Source organism: Neofelis nebulosa, chromosome 6 (assembly GCF_028018385.1).
Source record: "Neofelis nebulosa isolate mNeoNeb1 chromosome 6, mNeoNeb1.pri, whole genome shotgun sequence".
Lineage (NCBI taxonomy): Eukaryota > Metazoa > Chordata > Mammalia > Carnivora > Felidae > Neofelis > Neofelis nebulosa.
In genome coordinates, this window is record NC_080787.1 from 21500249 (window position 1) to 21519255 (window position 19007).

The window sequence follows — 19007 nt, forward strand, 5'->3', positions numbered from 1 at the left end:
AAAAATGGTACAGCTACTTTGGAAGATAGGATGGCCGTTTCTCACAAACCTACACATACACTCACCATACAGTCCATCAGTCACACTACTTAGTATTTACCCAAAGGAGTTGAAAACACATCCACCCCAAAACTTGCAAATGTTTATGGCAAGTTTGTAACTGCCAAAACTTGGAAGGCAACCAAGATGTCCTCTAGCAGTGAATGAGTGGTAATGTGTGGCACATACAATGGAATACTATTGAGCATTAAAAAGAAATGAGCTATCAAGCTATGAAAAGACACAGAAGAGACTTAAATGCATATTCCTAGGTGAAAGAAGCCAATCTGAAAAGGATACAGTACTGTAGGATTCTAAGTACGTGCCATTCTGGACAAGGCAAAACTATGGAGGTAATAAAAAGATCAGTGATCGTGGAAGGTTGGGTAGGGGAGAGATGAACAGGCAGAACACAAGAGTTGTTGCAGAGCAGTGGAAATGCTCTGTGCATTATAATAGGTCATTCTTCCAAACCCATCCAGTGTTCAACACCAAGAGTGATCCCCAAGGTAAGCCATGAACTTTGGGTGAATCGAACACGTCAGTGTAGGTTCATCCCTGGTAAAAAGTGTACCATTCTAATGAGTGATGTGGATATCAGGTGTGGCTGTGCATGGTAGAGGCAGCGGGTACATGGGAAATCTCTGCACCTTCTCCCTTTTGTTAGAAACAAACCTCAAACTGCTCTAAAAAATATTAAATATTTAAACAAAAACATAACAAATAACCCAAATCTATATTCATCTTTGTTTGTAGGCCTGAAGTTAACGAGGAGGTAGCCTGAAATGTCAGACACGGATTCTGGCTCACTTCCTAGATGATTTCCTCCTGTGAAGTGAGTGGCAATTCCAGTGCCCAAATGCTTGATGTTTTAATTAGCCTGAACAGGAGGGATTCCCCTGTCGGCTTTAGGTATTTGACATCTGGTCAGCTAATTCACATCTATGAATCCTCTATTAATGTGTCTTTTCTAAATACCTAGGAATCTACTGGGGGGGGGGGGGGTGGGCAAGGAAGAGAGAGATGACAAGATTATAATTAACAGGCTGAATTTAAGATTTTATTGGATTAACTAAATGACTGTTTTTGTTGGCCTGAAACAGATGGGGAAAAAAAGCAACATACCCTGAAAATGTCATTTTCCAAACCTTCAATTATCTTCTCATCCACAGCGTGGAAGCAGAGTAGTCTGATGAGGTTTGGCAATCTAAGAACCTTCTTAAGGACATAGCCCTGAATTTAAGCATACACTTTATGCATACATATTTTACGTGTCCATGAGTTTTGAGTTGGTCTTAATATATACTTACTGGTATGAAAATCTTTTTATACCTTGGTTACGAAAAGGATCAAAATCTGCATTAAAAGTACTAGAATCATCTGAAGAAGCCAAAGGAAGGCTAAGTTTTATTCTTCCCCCATTTAGGAGAAAAATCTGAAAAACAATTTTTTTATCCATCTCTGGTAAAGAATGTGTTCAAAACTGTGCATATTTTAAACTAAATATTTTAAGATCTTTATTTGCTTTATACAACGGTAAAAATTATATATTACACATTAACATACTATATATCACGATATATAATATATAATAGAACACCGCCTACCAAAAATTGTTTTACCATTGTTAAAAATAAAAAATAAAAATAGAAAACATCTAAATGTGTTTGTTTTTTTAAGCTGTACATCTTCTCCAAAAGAAGAAATTTCTAGCTTTTACTCGTGGAGGGGAGGCAGGCACATTTGAAAAGAATGATTCCATCTAATAAGTTTTTCTCATAGAAGGAATGTGGGATTGACTGTATCACTCATATTTTCTTTTTCTTCTTCTTTTTTTCCAACATTTCTACCATTTTCCTCTTCTTGGTTGACACCAGGCTATTTCCTTTCGTTGGCTTATTACTGTCATCAGTTAAACCACATTTCTTCGTATTAGCTTTGGACTGCCTTTCTTCTTCCTGCACTATATTGCCAGCTTCCTTTTTGATTTTGGACTCTTCTTTACTTACTAAAACACAAGAGACAGTGCATTTATTTATTTATTTAATTTTTAATATTTTATTTACGTTTGAGAGACAGAAACAGAGCACAAGCAAGGGAGGGGCAGAGAAAGAGGGACATAGAACTCGAAGCAAGCTCCAGGCTCTGAGCTGTCAGCACAGAGCCTGACACGGGGCTCGAACTCATGAATCGTGAGATCATGACCTGAGCCGAAGTCGGATGCTTAACCGACTGAGCCACCCAGGTGCCCTGAGACAGTGCATTTAAAGACTGCTTTTTCCTTCTTGTGAAGTGAAGTTATCTGAATGTCCTCCACCTCAACAATTCAAGAGCTAACAAATTATTAAAAAACAATCACTTTCACTTACCAGGAGAAGGCTCTGCAGCCGGAGGAAGGCTTTCTTTTGTGTCTGTCACTCTGTCTAGCCACACTCCAAGGCATGTCAGCCTGGCATTAGTTTTTACTTCACAGAGTAAAGATGGAGGAACTTTCTAAAACAGAAGAAAGAAGAATTCTTAACATGGGGGAATTTTAAATACTTTTCTTTTTCCATAATCAAGTGAACTTAACTTTTTTTCAAAGGTTTTATTTTACATTTTTAAGTAATCTCTACACCCAACGTGAGGCTCAAACTTACAACCCCAAGACCAAGAGTCGCATTCTCTACTGACTGAGTCAGTCAGGCACCCCTGAGTGAACTTAATTTAAAACTTACTATATTTTCTTGAGAATAAAATAGAAGAATTCCATTATCTTGATCCATGTTTGGTCTGACTATGCCCTTCGCAAGGCACTTTCTGAATATTCAGAAATTGTAAATTCACCAAGGAAAAGGATCGTGTCTCGTTCATGTCTAGGTTTTAACAAAGAATCTTGCACAAAGCACACACTCGACAAACCACATTCGTAGAATGGGTTTATAAGAGAACCAAGCAAAACAAGTAAAAACAAGAAAATCTGTTAAGAGTGAGACCACTAAAGGGATTTAATTTTCCACTTATCTGGTTCAAAACTATTCTAAGATTACTGATCAGGAATTTTTGAGTTTTTAGTAATGGCAGTATTTTTTTTTTAAATAGGCTCCACACCCAACATGCGGCTTAAACTCACAACGCTGAGATCAAGAGTCACATGTTTTACCGACCAGCCAGGCACCCCAGTAATGGCAGCATTTTTATCTAACAAAATCTTATCTAACACCAATCTACACACAAATGAGAAGAAAGCAGCATTTCTCTGATTGAAAAAGCACGAGTTCTCGTATCCTGCCAGCTGAGACTCACAACACCAACCCCCACCGTGGCTCTTGGAACCCTAACTTTAAAACTATGAGTATCAATCATGCGTGGAAGAGATCTCAGGTTTTTTTAAAGATCTCTGCCTTATGACCTTTGGAAAATATTCCACCTCACTTCACTCAAAACAATACCGATAATAAAGACTTGCATTAAAGCGCATTCACATTGTGCTAAGACACCAACCTTATTCTGCTTAAGCTTCCACATTTTGACGAAACCATCACTTGATGCTGTAACAATAACATGATGCTCTGGAATTTCAAAACTGAACATGTCCTTTATCCTAAAATAGAAATATTAACACCATAAAGGATCCTTTCTTCCAGATAGTACAATACCATTGTAGAGCTTCTACGCACACAATCTCTCGATTTTTCAATGTTTCAAGTGCTTCCAAACTGCTCAAGGAACGGTGCTAAAATAGAACTGTGCTTCACATCCCCATCAGTCAGTGTGCCATTTTCAGGGTCTAAGTTCTAAGATAAAGTGGATTATTAACCATATTTAAGAAAAAGTTGAAAAGATGATCATGATAACCATAAGTAATTAGGTTATCACAAATGACATAAAGATACTTAAAGTCCTTCACCTCAAGATACTCCAAGTTCAGTATGAAGAGCCAAGTAAGACAACGAAACGAACCACGGGCTTCCTCCTACGCACCCGTTTCTACCCCCCCTCCAATGCCACCACCCTAGTCTAAGCCACTACCCCTGTTCTTCTGGATTCCCAGGGAGCCTAACTGGTCTCTCTGCTTCCATTTTTACTAACAATTTTTTAAAACTATCAATCAAATCATGTTAGTCCCAGGCTTAAAATCCTACAAAACTAGGATCTTTTTTAAAATAACACAGGATGAGGGTGTCTGGGTGGACCTTGAGGTTCGTGGTTTCAAGCTCCATGTCGGGCTCTGTGCTGACAGCTCAGGGCCTGGAGCCTGCTTCGGATTCTGTGTCTCCCTCTCTCTGCCCCTCCCCCAATCATGACTTTGGCTCTTTCTCTCTCTCTCTCTCTCAAAAATAGACATTAAAAAAAAAAATTTTTTTTTTTAACGTTTATTTATTTTTGAGACAGAGAGACAGACCATGAATGGGGGAGGGTCAGAGAGAGAGGGAGACACAGAATCCGAAACAGGCTCCAGGCTCTGAGCTGTCAGCACAGAGCCTGACACGGGGCTCAAACTCACGGACCGTGAGATCATGATCTGAGCTGAAGCCAGTGCTCAACCGACTGAGCCACCCAGGCGCCCCCCAAAAAATTTTTTTTAAATAACACAGGAGAGGAGGAAGGGTATGGGGGTATATATAAAGCATGTCTGGCCATAAACTGACAACTGCTGAAGCTGGGTGGTGGGTCTATGGGGGTTGCTTCCTTAAACTGGTCTATTGGCCTTTACATTTTTCCACAGTAGGAAACAAAAAATCTACAAAGGCCCTTAGCTAAAATCTAAACTCTTCACCAGTCTACAAGGCCATGTACCATTTGGCTCACTCTGATCTAGTCACAACGTTCTTCCATCTCTTGTTAAAATACATCCAGCTCTTTCCTCCCTCAGGTGACTGCGTGCCATCGCTCGTCTGTTCAGAAACGGCTCCCTTTTACCCCTCTCCAGTCCTACCCCCTCCCCCTTTCTGGATCAAACTGTGCAAGTTATGTCTGTTATTCTTAAAGCACACATTTCTTTTCCTGTTCTAATTACCTGCTTACTTGTTCATCGTCTGTCTGTTGCTCTACGACTAGAGCCACTAAATGCAACTTCTTGTCTTTCCATTCATCATTAAATACTAAGTGCAGTTCTTAATGGATGCTCAATGAATACTTGTTAAATGAATAAACAGCCAAATATCCTAAGTGTTAGCTTAAGTGTACTAGTGTTATTAAGTACCTTTGACATGGCCTTGAATGAACACTTCCTAATGCAGGAGAAAACCAGAGCCGGTACACTGCAGTATTTGAGTATTGCCAAGAGATTTCTTAAAAACTGTTATTTGGAAAGTAAAAACTAGGACTTACTTAAGACATAAAAGGACAAGTAAATGAAGCACATTAAAGTAGAACAGTGCATTATCACCCTTCCCAAAATTGTAGTAGAAAAAGCAGAGGCAGACAGGACTGGGTTTGGATCCCAGCTCCAGCACCCAACAGTGGGGTAACCTTGGCCAAGTCACTTAGCCTTTACTCTGAATGGCAGTGTCTACCCACAGAGATACAGTGAGCAGTGACAGGTAAGAAAGACTGGCATAAAACAGAAGTCATTGCTGTCACATATTTCTCCTGCAGGAAAAACAAGTAGTGTGCACAGGGAGAAGTGGAAAAGAGGAATAAAATAAAAGGACAAGAGAGATCCTGGCAAAGCTCAAGATCGTTTTTTTTTTTTTTGCTCCTCTTCAAATATGACTGATTTTAGGCCCCGAGCCTAATATTATTGGAAAAACATCTTGTCCAAATCACTAGTCCTGATGACAACTTCCCTACTTTTGCACTAAGGCCAAGACATTTCTACCATCCTCTCAGACTCCAGAAATCATATATATGTAGGAATGTACCCTACCTTATGAAACTATTGCATACGTGACACTTACTGGAGACTCTACACTTACATACACACATACACATAGAGACTGACAAGGAAAAAAAAAAAATACCTGTTATCATGAGCTTTAAATTCACAGAGACACATTAGTGAATCACAGTCAAAAAACCTTACAACTTCTTCATCTCCAGCCACTGCAAGGACAGACTCCTAGAAGAGAGAAAAAGAATATCCGGAATGTCATCAACAATTGCAACCATCATCATACACACTAAGATTCCACCACTGATTTCTCATCACTTACTGAAAGAAACGTAACAGAAGATATTCTCTTTTCATTTGTGATGGTGCCACTAACGGATGCAGTGTCAAGTTGATAGATATCTATTTTATTCAGCATAACAACTACGTATTTCTCTCCTCTTGGGGACCATTCCACTATGTGAGCATCTGCAAGTTAAAAAAAAAAAAAAAGCTTTTTTTATTTCATAAACAATGACCAGAGTAATAACAAAAATAGCAAAGAGCTGTACCATGCATTTCACATCCACTGTCCTATTTACCCTTCATAAGAAATTTTTGATGCATATTTTGCAAGTTAAGTTTTAGAAAATAAACTGGATTAAAGAATCATCAAAGGTCAGAGACCTGGTAGGTGACACAGTCACAACAAGAATCCCAATCTAAAATGGGAAAAAAAGAAAATGGGAAAAGTAACCCAAAGCATTGCTCTAGGAGGTAACCACCATCATGCAGGGGAAACAAAGGTGAGCACGCACGCACACAAGAATGTGTGTGCCTACATTCATATTCCATCAAGTTATAAAAAACATTCCAAATAAAAGTACTCACTTTGCTTTATGTTTTTTATGAATGCTGATCTTCCTTCCACAAGATTCCATGTTCTGCAAAACAGGAAACTCACTTATGGCATGGTAACTTTTACTAGGTGTAAAGGTAAGCATAATGAACACTTACTCGAATGACAATTTACTACAGATGCCGCTACTTGGAACTGTCATGTTTCTTACAACAACACTGGAAATATTTACCATTAAGCAAGATTAATGCATCCATTCCCACACCCCTTTCACCTACTTAAAATGTTTAATATATTTTCAAAAGGTTTCACCTCTTAACACATTGCTTTTTAGGACCATCCTCTTTGCTTCCCAACTCCGAATGAATGACTGGGATGTAATGTGTATGTCTGAACACAGAGTCTGTCCTTTTTTTTCTCTACCGTCATGAAAAGGTTCACTGGCTTTCAGCTTTTCCTTGTACTGCAGTATCTCTAAGTAGCTGACAGCCAGGACACAAGACAGAAGTGTATCTAATTATTGTAGTAAAAAATACCCTGATGGTTAGGTTCCTGCTGTTGTACTTGGAGAACAAAGACCACAACTGAGAAAAGATGCTCTTGGCATTAATGACTTACCTCAATGTCTTATCCGTACCCACAGACAGGGCCAACTTGCCAGATGGGTGAATAGAAAGGAAGGTCACGTGTCCTCTACAAGGAAACCAACAGTTAGCCCCCAACTTGACTGGTACCTGGAGACCACCAATGGGAAAGGACTAGACTCACTTGTGAGCTTTAATGGACTTCAGGCACTCCCATTTCTTTGCATCCCAGACACAAATGACTCCATCTTCTGCCCCACTGATTAAGTGCCTGTTGCCATAGAATTTCAAGCAAGTTATTGTGCCTGTGGAAAAACCGAAACAGACCAACTTAATGTTCATTTTGAATGCAAACTCCATTTCTGGTTTGAAGGCTATGCTGTGGTAAGTAAAAATCTAACGTCAGCATTAGTGAAATAAACCTTAAAGTCTTAGGTGAAGAAATTAATTTTTTCATATCAGAACATACAATTTCAAGGCTGTGCAAATACTTTCAACAGAATTTCTCTAGTTGTAGATACAGACTAGAGCTAATCAGTTCATTTACTTGCTCTATGGGTCTAGAATCATAAATTTAGGAGACGGTTGGCTAGGATTATTTGAGCAGAAGTCAAAAAAAAAAAAACAACAAAAAAAAACAACTAATAAACCAGCTAATCTGGGGAACAAACCAAGATATACAACCATATGACTTCTTCCTTTCCTTTCCCTTTTCTTTGTTTTGGCTTTTGTTTTTGCTTTGTGTGGGTTTTTTTTTTTTTTTTTTTTTTTTAAGAGAGAGAGAGGGGGAGAGAGAGAGAGAAAGAGAGAGAGAGAGAGAAAACACAAGTGGGAGAGAGGGGCATCAAGCAGGCTCCAGGCTCAATGCAGCTGGATCCCAGGACCTGGGATCTTGACCTGAGCCAAAATCAAGAGTTGGAGGCCACCCAGGCACCCTGGCTCCCTCCCTTTCTTTCTTTATTGAAAGAGAAGAGAGGAATGATTATCACTTTCTAATCAGTTAGTTAGCTACCCAATCATCCACAATCCAATTATTATCACTCCAGAGCTGTTTTCTATTTGATTTCTACAGTTTTCATTCACTGTCCTAAGAATTTATTACAGGGGCGCCTGGCTAGCTCAGTTGGCAGAGCAGATGACTCTTGATCTCGGGGTTGTAAGTTTGAGCCCCCACAATGGGTTTAGAGATTACTTAAAAATAAAATCTTTAAAAAAATAACTAAAAATTTTTTTAAATCTTAAAACAAAGAATTTATGAAAACAATTTTATAAACTGTCCTACTGTTCAACTATGCCTTCTGTAATCTCCTTTGTATGGTTCACAAATTTTCCTACAGCTTTTCAACTTCTTCACAAACAACTCCACTCCCCTCTGCCCAAAAATTAAAACCTGAATCTCCCATGAATTTCTTCTACAGCTCTTGAGATAGAGAGACAAACATGTTCTATACCCTCAAATATTAACCTCGCTGGAAGGAGGTTAAGGTGATAGAGGAACCCAGCATTCTTCTGACCCCCAAAAGCAGTCCCTGTATATGGACAACACATGATACCCTGACCCTCAAATAAAACTCCCTATCCTTTAAAGGTTGTGTCCGTCAGCTTACTCTTCCTATAGCTCAGTGGTCAACAAACTACTGTCTCTAAGCTAAATCTGGCTGGTGGCCTGTTTTGATAAATGCAGTTTTCTAGAACACAGACTTGCTTGTTCAGTTCCCAAATGTCTATGGCTGTTTTCTGCACTGCAACAGCAGAGCTGAGCAATCAAAACAGAGACCATATGGCCGCAGAGCCTAAATATTTACTATCTTGTCCTTTTCAAAAAAGAATATGAACCCTTGGGTCACTGTTGTTCACCTGCCACCTCCTGGTGAGTCCTTTACATTGTCCTTTATATGGAAAGAGTAAAAGATCTCTGATGAATACAAGTTTGCACACCGCCCAGCCCCAGCCCCAAATACATGGGGTAACATACAACCTTATCAAAGTGGGAGTCTTTAGCCACCTTTGCCCGTTTTCCTTTCTATCAACTTATTTCCTACCTTGGTAAAGATCTTATCTATTACCAACTGTTAGATAAACAGGAGTTATACAAAGAATGAAGTTAGGAACCGTACTTCATCCCCATCCAAACTTCTTCTAAGTAAGTCCCATCCTTATTGTGCAACACCTGTACCAATGGCTTTAGGCAGATCAGATTGATTTAAATTATTTCTTCCACACCTAAGGGAGAGAGGACTTTCTTGTAGGAACTGGGAATAGGAGGCAGAATGGAAAAAGAACATATGTTGAACTCACTCAAAGTCTAGCTTCTGTTGAAAAGCAAAAACTTGTCAAAGTAGCTAAGGACCATCTGAAAAAGACACTGAACACTCCAAATTACTGCTAGAAACCAGTGTGTAGCTGTCTTATCTCCCTTTAATCGCAGGAAATCAAAAACCTGGGCAGAGCTTCCCCAAACTAAGCACATATCTAACTGATTCTACTGTTTTGAGTTCTTCCTTTCCATTTCCCTTCTCCTGGAACACGTGTTAAACCTCATTCTTTGTGCCTTGGGAAAATACAATAAAAACAGAATAATGTTCAATACTGGAAAAACACATACCTATTCAGTCTTCTTATCCCTAAATCCTACCACTATCCTGGACAACTTCACCATCAGTGCGGAAAACCCAAGCATGACTGGAGAATCACCAGGCCCTGACCTCCACTCCAGTGACCTTTGCTTCCTCTCTAGTTCAGTCCCTCGCACCTACACCCAGGACATGTTACCACCTAGAGCTGCTCCACATTACAACTCTTGAAGAATCTCTTCCCTGCCTGCAACCTCACCTTTCACCAGCCCCTTCTTGCCCCCTTCATTCACTCCACGTGCTTTTTTATTTCAGAGATCTGCAGACCCTTAACACCCCATTTTCTCTAGACTGACAACTTAAACCACCTTTCATCAAAATCCTTTGTAAATCAATCCTTCTGTTGCATGGGTACCGGGTAACTTTCTGCTCCCCACAAAAATGCCTGGAGCTTAGTGCAAACGGATGTTACTCGGGCCACAGCCTCCAACTTCAATCAGGCAGACTCTCACTAGTCCTTCTGCTTGTCCTTGGTCAGCATCTCTCGTATGCCAGGTGCCAGCACTTTCCTCAAGCCCACACCGCCCCTCCCTACCATTCAATCCCTAACCTCTTCTTCTCAAGGACCATCCAGGACGTGGCCTGTCTAATTCCCCAATCACCTTAACCTCCGTTCTAACCTTCTCGTAATACTGACTTGCTTACAGGTCCCCATGCACCCACTGGTTAACGACATGGGCTCCACACCTAGGTCTGAGTTCCAGTTCCACTGTTTTGTGACTATGGGCAACTCACAAAACATCTCTGAGCCTTGGTTTTCTCTTCTAGGAAGCCGAAGATGCAACTGTACCTTACTGGCAAACTGCTGGGTATGTGGTACTCCCTCAACGAAGTCAGCCATCAGCATGAGGCTGCTACTCTGCTCCGTGCACTTCCTGCTCTGCCTGGGATGCCCTCTCTCCCACCTTGAAAACTTCACCTGGCTAACAACTGGCACTTCTCTTCTAAGATAATTCAGTTCGATGGCATTTTAGGGAAATTTCTGCTTCCTCCCACTTCCCCCAGATGCAGTTAAGTGCCCCCCTTCTGTCTCTCAATATGGACCGTGAAGAACTTAAAAACAAAAGACATGTTTTTTTTCATTTCTGTATTTCCTAGCACAGAATCTACTATGTAATAGGCACTTAATGAATTGTTCAACTCAAGTCAAACTGTCAAGTAATGACGCCTCACCATTGTCTTAAAGGATATAATTTTCTTACCGTTGTGATGCACTAGAGCCCCATGGTCTACCTTCTTTTTCATGTCATATATGTGAATTGTTTCATCTTTGCTCCCAGTGACTACAAAACGACTATTGACAGCCACTGCTGACAAGGAGGCAGTGTGGGCATGGTGAGTGAAGTCAGCCACAGGAGTCCATTTTTGCTGAAGAGTAAAACATGCAATCAGTGTCACAAGCCCATCACAGTTCTCCAGAAACACGTAAGTGGTTCCACAATTCATGAAAACTACCAGTGGATACTTACAAATTGAGAAAAAACTATGCAAGGATAGCAGACTAAGAAAAACAAAGACCCTGAGAATTAAAAAAGGCAGGCAGCAAGGAGACAGGAAAGCAATCAAGACTCCAAAACAATTATGGAGACCGGATTACTTTAAGGTCCTATTCCAATCCTTAACTCCTTCACATATGTATTTATATGTGAGACTTCACTATTCATTCATTCAAATGTTCAAATTTGATTTGAATTTATTCGTTCAAATACTAAATGACTACTATGTGCTTGGCATCATTTTGGACAGTTGATATGTAACAGTGAAGAAAAGAAAGCCGTAATTCTAATGTAACTGCATCCCTGTGGGAGAGACAAACTGTAAATAAATATGGTATCACATAGAGAGGAGTATAAATGACAAGTCTTATAAAGAAAAATAAACAGGATAAACACTGTGTCTCCCTTAGTACTAAAATAAGCCCTAGAGAATGACCCATGATGAGATCTCAAGAACTCTACGCTTATTGATATGCAACTTTTGGACAAAATAAGTGAGACTGGTTGAGTGCAAGGAATAAGAGAGCTGAATACATACACACACCTCAAACTGAGGGAGACGCATCAAGAAGTATTAGCAAATTGGGGCACCTGGGTGGCTCAGTCAGTGTCCAACTTCAGCTCAGGTCTTATCTCGCGGTTCGTGGGTTTGAGTCCCACATCAGGCTTTGTGCTGACGGCTCAGAGCCTGGCGCCTGCTTGGGATTCTTGTCTCCCTCTCTTTCTGCCCCTCCCCCACTTGCACTCTGTCTCTCTCAAAAATAAACATTAAAAGTTTTTTGGGGCGCCTGGGTGGCTCAGTCTGTTGGGCGTCCGACTTCGGCTCAGGTCACGATCTCGCGGTCCGCGAGTTCGAGCCCCGCGTCGGGCTCTGGGCTGATGGCTCAGAGCCTGGAGCTTGCTTCCGATTCTGTGTCTCCCTCTCTCTCTGCCCCTCCCCCGTTCATGCTGTGTCTCTCTCTGTCTCAAAAATAAATAAACGTTAAAAAAAATTTTTTTTTTAAGTTTTTTTAAAAAAGGAGTATTAGCAAATCAAACAAACCACGGAAGAAGAATCCATCAGACTTCTTTGAACACACTTAAGATGTGTCATTGCAAATTAATTTCTAAATAACTACAGCATCAGACAGTCCTTCCATCAATAGGACCAAGGGAGCCTCTTTTGAGTAAAGGCACAATATTCCTGAGGGGCTGCTATGACCATAAATCAAAGACAATCTTTGCTTGTGCACTTTACAGAGGGAATGTTGATTATCTGAGCTCTGGTCTGTCTCAGTTTAGAAGCAGCAGTGGGTAGTACAAGAGCTTCATGTTTCAGAGACACCTAGGGACTTGAGTCCCAGGTCTCCCAATATTAGTTGTGTGGCACTGCGCAGGTCACTTAACCTATGTCAACTTCAGGCTCCTTATCTGTAACATGGGGATAACTGTATTTGCCTCAGGAGGCTGCTGGGAAGACCACTACATGTCTGGAACAATGCAGTGACTTTATTACAAAGAGAACACAATGGCATCATCTTTAAGATTCAAGAGATGGCACCTTCCAGCCAAAAAGATTAATAAGCAGGAGGAGACAAACAAAGTAATTATTCAAGTTATATCCCTCCAGTTTTCTGGTTAATTCAAGACTGACACCTTGCCTTTTTCACAAAGAAGTACTGAAAAGAATGGGTTTCTAGGAGATACTTAGGTGCTTAGGGAAAAATACTACTGGATTAAAAGTTAAGAGATCTTATTTCTAATCCTGGGTATGTCCTATCTGTTTGACTAACGGCAATTTACTTAACCTTTCTGCTCACACATCGAGTAAAAATACTTCTATTTTGTTCTAATTTGCCTCCACGCATTTGTCTCCTTTGCCCTTATGTCCGCAAGCTCTCTAGCGCTGTACCCATTCCTTTGGCTTCTTTGCACCTCCACTACCAATTAACGGCTCCGTGGTAAGAGTTCAAAAACACTGAATGAACTGGAGACACTTTATCAACGAGAGGTTTAACCCGACCCAGATCTAACATTGTGTCAAATTCAAGGACAAAAACTCAGTAAAAGCGAACTGTTCTTTCTTTAAATCCTGAACGCATACACCGGCTGTCAACGGACTCATTTGCCAGCTTCCTTCCCGCACCGTGGCCAGAATGTCTACTAAACCGAACAAACGTGATCTCGTTTTACGAAAATGCCTACTCCAGGTTTTAAAAAGCTAAATTATACGTTTGAGTTTGATTCATCAATTAATCCCTAAGAGATCAGTGTGTTTACCTGTGATGATGTGCTTACCACGGCCGTGCGGGAACCCGACCAGACCTTCCAGCGCCCCTCCTCCCGCAGTCCCTCCCGGCGCGCGCTCTTACCTCGTGGTCGTCGCCTGCAGCCGGCTCGGGGCGTACTGCGAACCCAAAAAGGACCTGTTCGTAACAACCAGCGACCAGCTCCATTCAGCAGCGCACGTGCCCCTTCAACCAGCGCCGCTCAGCTGAGACAGTGACGAAAGCGGATGCCAGAGCAAGTGGGGTCCTTCCTGCGTCGGCGCTCAAATTACGTCATGGGCGCAGGGCTGCCTTTAGGGCGCCTGTCTCCGTGGAAGCGGTTTCAGCGCTCGAAGATCACGCGGAACTTCCAAAAGGAAAAAAAGAAAGGATGTCACACGAGGAAGTTCTCACGGCGAGGAGAAAAATGTTGGGGGCAAGCAGGCATATTCTAGGTGGCTGTGAGGTAGGCCGGTCTAAAGGGGAATGGGGCGGGACATCCTCTGCGGAAGCCCCTCGTTTCCGTGACGTCACGAACAGGGCGGGACCTCTTCCGGTCTGGGCGGGGCCCCTGGCGGTGTCGCGTGCTGAGTGCCGAGCCAGCTGTGCTGTGGGCTGTCAGACGGTGGACAGGAATTGGGTTTCCTTTTTGCGCAGGCAGCATAAGCAAGCGTTTGTCTCTCACGTTCTCTCGTAACAGGGCAGAGAGGGGTCGGCATTCATGGTTAGCGGCTTCTAAGGCAGGCCGCACACCTTTCCTTCTAGCTTGATTGGTTTGTCTGACTTCGGGGTCACATTGGCCAACGTCGCCGCACATCCCGGGGAGGGAGGAGGACGCTTTACCTGAAGTGATAACACGGGCTGCTTGAGGACGAAGTCCGCAGTCATCGTAGGTGAATGTACCGAAAAGAGATCTCCCATTTCACTTTGACCACCCCCCGCCCCGCAGTTTAGGGACCACATGAAACATGCATGAAAGCCAAGATCGCCTTAATTAGCATTTGCAATTCTCATAACGTGTGGAGATTCAAAGGTCTGTTGAAATGACAGCTTTGCACAAATCGGAGTAAATCCTGAAGCGTCATAATTAGTCTCATAAAGGCGACAGCAGGTGGATTTGACAAGCAGGAATTCGGATGGCATCCTCGGTGTCAGTTCTTCAACCCCCGCTTTAGTGCTGATCCTACAGGATCCTACAGGATCAGCATTTTGACCCCTTTGTTTTCAAGACTATGTGTTTCTCTGGTATTCTGAACTGTCGCTACGTGTCTAACTCGTGTTTGTTTTAATTTCCGCTGGTTTGGGTCTTGTAGAAATGATTACTCTTTGAATGCTTTGGGTGTCATTGCAATTCAGGGAAGGCTTTGTCTTCTGCAGGCTTTAGCGACTCCACGTGTAAGCGCTCCCCAGGCACTGAAAATGCTGTAGTCAAACTAACCCTCTGTCTCGGAAACACGTGTAGTCATTCACTGTTTTAAACTAATTCCTTCGCTTCGTGCTGGTTATCTTCATTATGTTAAAAAAAAAAAAAAAAGTCAAGTTATCTTACTATTTAAGTTATTTTCCTATTTACCATCTCTTTCCTGTGTCCACCAGAGACCTACCAAAGTGAGGGGGGTGTGAATAGGTGCAGTGGATGTTGGCTGGGCATGGGACAAAGAATGAGTGAATAGGACATTTCTTTGAAGTCTCATGTTTTATCTTGAAAACTGTTAGAAATCGTTGGAACCAATTCTGGAGCTCAGAAGACCTTAGAGAAGCATTTATCCAGGTGATCCCGCTCTAGGGCAGTTTATGGATAAGTTCTGAGGACTCTCCAGCCCTTGAAATTAGATGCACAATTGTTTTTGTACATTTTTGAAGGAGAGCATTGATAAAATTTCATTACATTTTCAAAAGGATTAGTGCCTCTAAAGTTAAAATGCACTAATCCTGGGGCACCTTGGTGGCTCAGTCAGTTGAGCGGTTGAGCTTCCGACCGGCTCAGGTCATGATCTCGTAGTCTGTGGTTTCGAGCCCTGCGTCGGGCCCTGTGCTAACAGCTCGGAGCCTGGAGCCTGCTTTGGATCCTGTGTCTCGCTCTCTCTCTGCCCCTCCCCTGCTCATGCTCTCTCTCTCTCTCTCTGTCAAAAATAAACATTAAAAAAAAATTGTTTTAATGCACTAATCCAGTCTGAGGTTATAAATGTGAAATAGGTCTAGAAAAGTAACTCAAAACCACCCAGCTAAGGGACAGTAGACTTATAATGCTGCTACTTTTTACATTTCCTTGGGCTCAAACTTTCTCTTTAACAAAGAAGAAAGAAAAGCAGTTTTTCACTGTCTAAAGAAAAACAATACAAAATTACAAACTTGTTCAACTAGATTCGAGCTGAGCATACTTCCTGCAAACCTCCTGGTCTCTTTCCAAACACAGGATGCAAAAAACCATTTAATCCTCTTCTTGTGAAAACTGCAGTTGCCAAGAAACAACCAACTGTTAAGAGTTCATTAACACTAGAGCACAACAGGATTTTTTTTTTTTAGTTTTGCTTTTAAATTATTGATCAAAAAGCTTTTTACACTTGAGCTGTGTGTTGATTTATTCATTCATTCAACAAATATTTATGGAGTGCCTGGCTTTGGTTTGCTGAAGAAAAAACAGTTTTTTTGGTGGTGGGGGGGGTGGGTAGTAAGGTGGACATGCTGTGCTAAAACACAGGATACAGCAGAGAAAAATCAGCCATGTTAGAAATATGAGAGTCTCATATTTTTGCTCAATTACCCCTCCCCACCACCCCACTTTCTCACTGTGGCAGGTAGCAAGTCTTAACTTTTAGGACTACAGAGGTACATGTGCATATTCCCAGAGGACTTTTTGTCTCCTTTGCACGTAGAAGCTGAGAGTGGGCTACTTCCCCCTGGACACTGGCCAATTGTCTGTCCTGGTATAAATTTGCTTCACCTGCTTCACAGGAATAAGACAGGTGAAATATGAGGAGTTGGCCTTTGGGGCTTTTAAAGAGCAAAACAGCATTTGTGAACCCTTCCTTGTCGCTGTCATCAACAAAGCCCCTGAGTGTCCATCTTCTCTGGAGCTTTGCTCCTGGCCCTCTGTCCCCAGCTCCTGTCACGCTGCTGGGGGATTCAGACACACGACATTAACTTCCTTCCCCAGCCTCTGTAACCACCTTATTATAAGCGTCTAACTTCTGCTTTCTTTTCCAGCGATGGCTTTATCTCTCACCCATTTATAGGCAACATTCTGATTTTCCTTTTACAAAATCCAGCTCTAAAGAGAAGGAACAAAACACTGATGAAAGTTTTACAAAAAGAATCCTCAACTGATAGGTTTTATTTGAAGGCTAAGCTGCTCTAGCAGTTAGGAATTGTGTTTAACTTCATACAGTAACCTAAATCAGCCATGGCTTAAGACATTTACCTCGTAAGTAAAAGAAATCTGGAGGGAGTCAATCTAGTGCTGGTACAAGGAGTCCTCAGTCATCAGACACGCAGACACATTCTCTCTTTCAGATCCTATATTCCGGTGTATGGCTTCCCCTTTGATGTCACCTCATAGGCCAAAATAGGTGCAGCGTTTGGGTTCCAGCCATCATATCTCTAATCCTAGCCCTAGGTCCGGAGAAAGGGTGGAGTACCACAGGCCTCCTTCCAGTTAAGCAAACACCCTTGGCCCACACAGCTGTCCTCAATCCTCTTATAATAGTCCTATTTACATCTTATTAGCCAGACTTTGGCTGCTCGGCCACATCTACCTGCGCTTGGGGAACTAGGAAATGTCTTTTAGTGAGGCCTATCTCTGCCCCCCCAAAAAATCAGGGTGCTATTATTTTCCCCCCTAAATTTTTATTTAACGTTTATTCATTTTTGAGAGACAGGGAGACACAGAATCCGAAGCAGGCTCCAGGCTGTGAGCGGTCAGCACAGAGCTTGATGCGGGGCTCGAACCCACGAACCATGAGATCATGACCTGAGCCGAAGTCGGACGCTTAACTGACTGAGCCCCCCAGGTGCCCCTGAGATTTGTTATTAAGGAAGAAAAGGAAACTGAATAGTGGCTGGCACCCAGCAAGGTGAGGCAGAGCTGCTAATCAGTAACCTCTCCCAGGAAGCATGGGGACATCTGGAGTGTAGGCCCCACTCTATCACCCTGCTTTGCACAAGTAGCTGTTCAGTAAATAATGGGTGAATAACTGAATGATTTGAATTCATGATTATTATTCTTTACAACACCGGCAAATATAGACTACATCAAGCACTTATTAACAAGCTGCAGGGAAATGGCCAGACCCAAAGTGCCCCTATTTGGACTCAAAAGTTGCCTTCTCACATTTGGACACTGTGTAGGCTGGCTACTTAGGCAGAATCTGAGTGAGGCTCTAATCCAAACCTATGGAATCAGAACCTACGTTTTAAACAACGTGCTGAGGTGATTCATATGCACGTTGAAATTTGGGAAGGCATGCTGTATTTGGTGTTTTTAAATAATTTTGAGCCACGGTATTATTTCTTTAAAATGTTTTCCTGTAAACCAAAGTATAGTAAAAAGAATGGTGATTTTTTTTTAAATCCTCCATATGAAGTAGTTTCATACACATAAGAAATACATTTGACATTTGGAAAGCTGTAATTTACAGAATTCTTTAGAGCTTTACCATAATCCTTAAAGGCAGGCAGAGAAGATTCTATTATCTTCACCTTAAAAATCATGGAAGAACCATGACTCATTAGGGATATTTGTTTCTGCCATAATCACAGTTATGAAGAGGTAGAGTCAGGATTTGAAACTTGGTCTTCTGACTCCTGGATCCTATATACTTTCTACTCTATTTGATCCTTGTTTCTCATATAAAAGAAATGTTCAGTCAATGTTTGGCAAGTGAATGTATGCAATGTATGAATAAATCAGATCTCACCAAAAAATAAAAATAAAAAAAAATAAAATGTTTTCCTGTACCCACATTAAGAGGGTAGGTTAGTGTGTGTATGTGTTCCTTCTAGGACTTCTTTCCACTGGTTGGTCGGGGTAATGATTTCAACCTGCAAGAGCTATTAAAAAAAAAAGTCCACTAATTGCTGCTTCCAATAGTTAGCAGATAAGTGAACTGAGGAGGGAAACATCAACAGTGCGGTACTTCTTTTACGGTTTTCGTTGTTACAAATGACTCAATAATTGTAGAGGGTGGGATGGAGACTTCAGTGGGTTTCACAGTTGCTCAACACGCACTCCTCTGTGCCCCCGCAGGCTTTCGGCTGCCTTCCCCTGAGCCTGGAGCTGGGAGAGGCCGCTGGCAAGCTTAGAGCCAGCTGCTAGCGTGCAGAAGGTCCCCCCAGGTGACCCCTATAGACTCCTACC

At 41.8% G+C, this 19007-nt stretch overlaps 1 protein-coding gene across 2 annotated transcripts; it reads right to left on the bottom strand.

Annotated features, from left to right (window-relative positions):
• Window positions 1-1077: 1077 nt before the first annotated feature.
• PAK1IP1 (PAK1 interacting protein 1) lies at window positions 1078-13914 on the bottom strand. 2 transcript variants are annotated; one of them, XM_058733026.1, is made up of 10 exons: window positions 13757-13914; window positions 11112-11277; window positions 7461-7581; window positions 7311-7385; window positions 6725-6777; window positions 6177-6322; window positions 5985-6082; window positions 3523-3622; window positions 2413-2532; window positions 1078-2048 (listed from the first exon to the last, which is right to left on the bottom strand). In XM_058733026.1, exons 1-10 carry the CDS (start codon window positions 13838-13840, stop codon window positions 1848-1850), a joined length of 1164 nt encoding a protein of 387 aa, XP_058589009.1. In that variant the 5' UTR covers window positions 13841-13914; the 3' UTR covers window positions 1078-1847. The 2 variants fall into 2 exon arrangements, with proteins under 2 accessions (XP_058589009.1, XP_058589008.1); XM_058733025.1 differs by having other exon boundaries at window positions 1078-2047; window positions 2409-2532.
• Window positions 13915-19007: the final 5093 nt, after the last annotated feature.

Coding starts and splice junctions, on each gene's coding strand:
- PAK1IP1 (XM_058733025.1), bottom strand. CDS start 13,840: ATGGAGCTGGTCGCTGGTTGTTACGAACAGGTCCTTTTTGGGTTCGCA. Junction 11,278..13,756: donor CTGCAGGCGACGACCACGAG/GTAAGAGCGCGC, acceptor TTTACTCTTCAG/CAAAAATGGACTCCTGTGGC. Junction 7,582..11,111: donor GGCTCTAGTGCATCACAACG/GTAAGAAAATTA, acceptor GTTTTTCCACAG/GCACAATAACTTGCTTGAAA.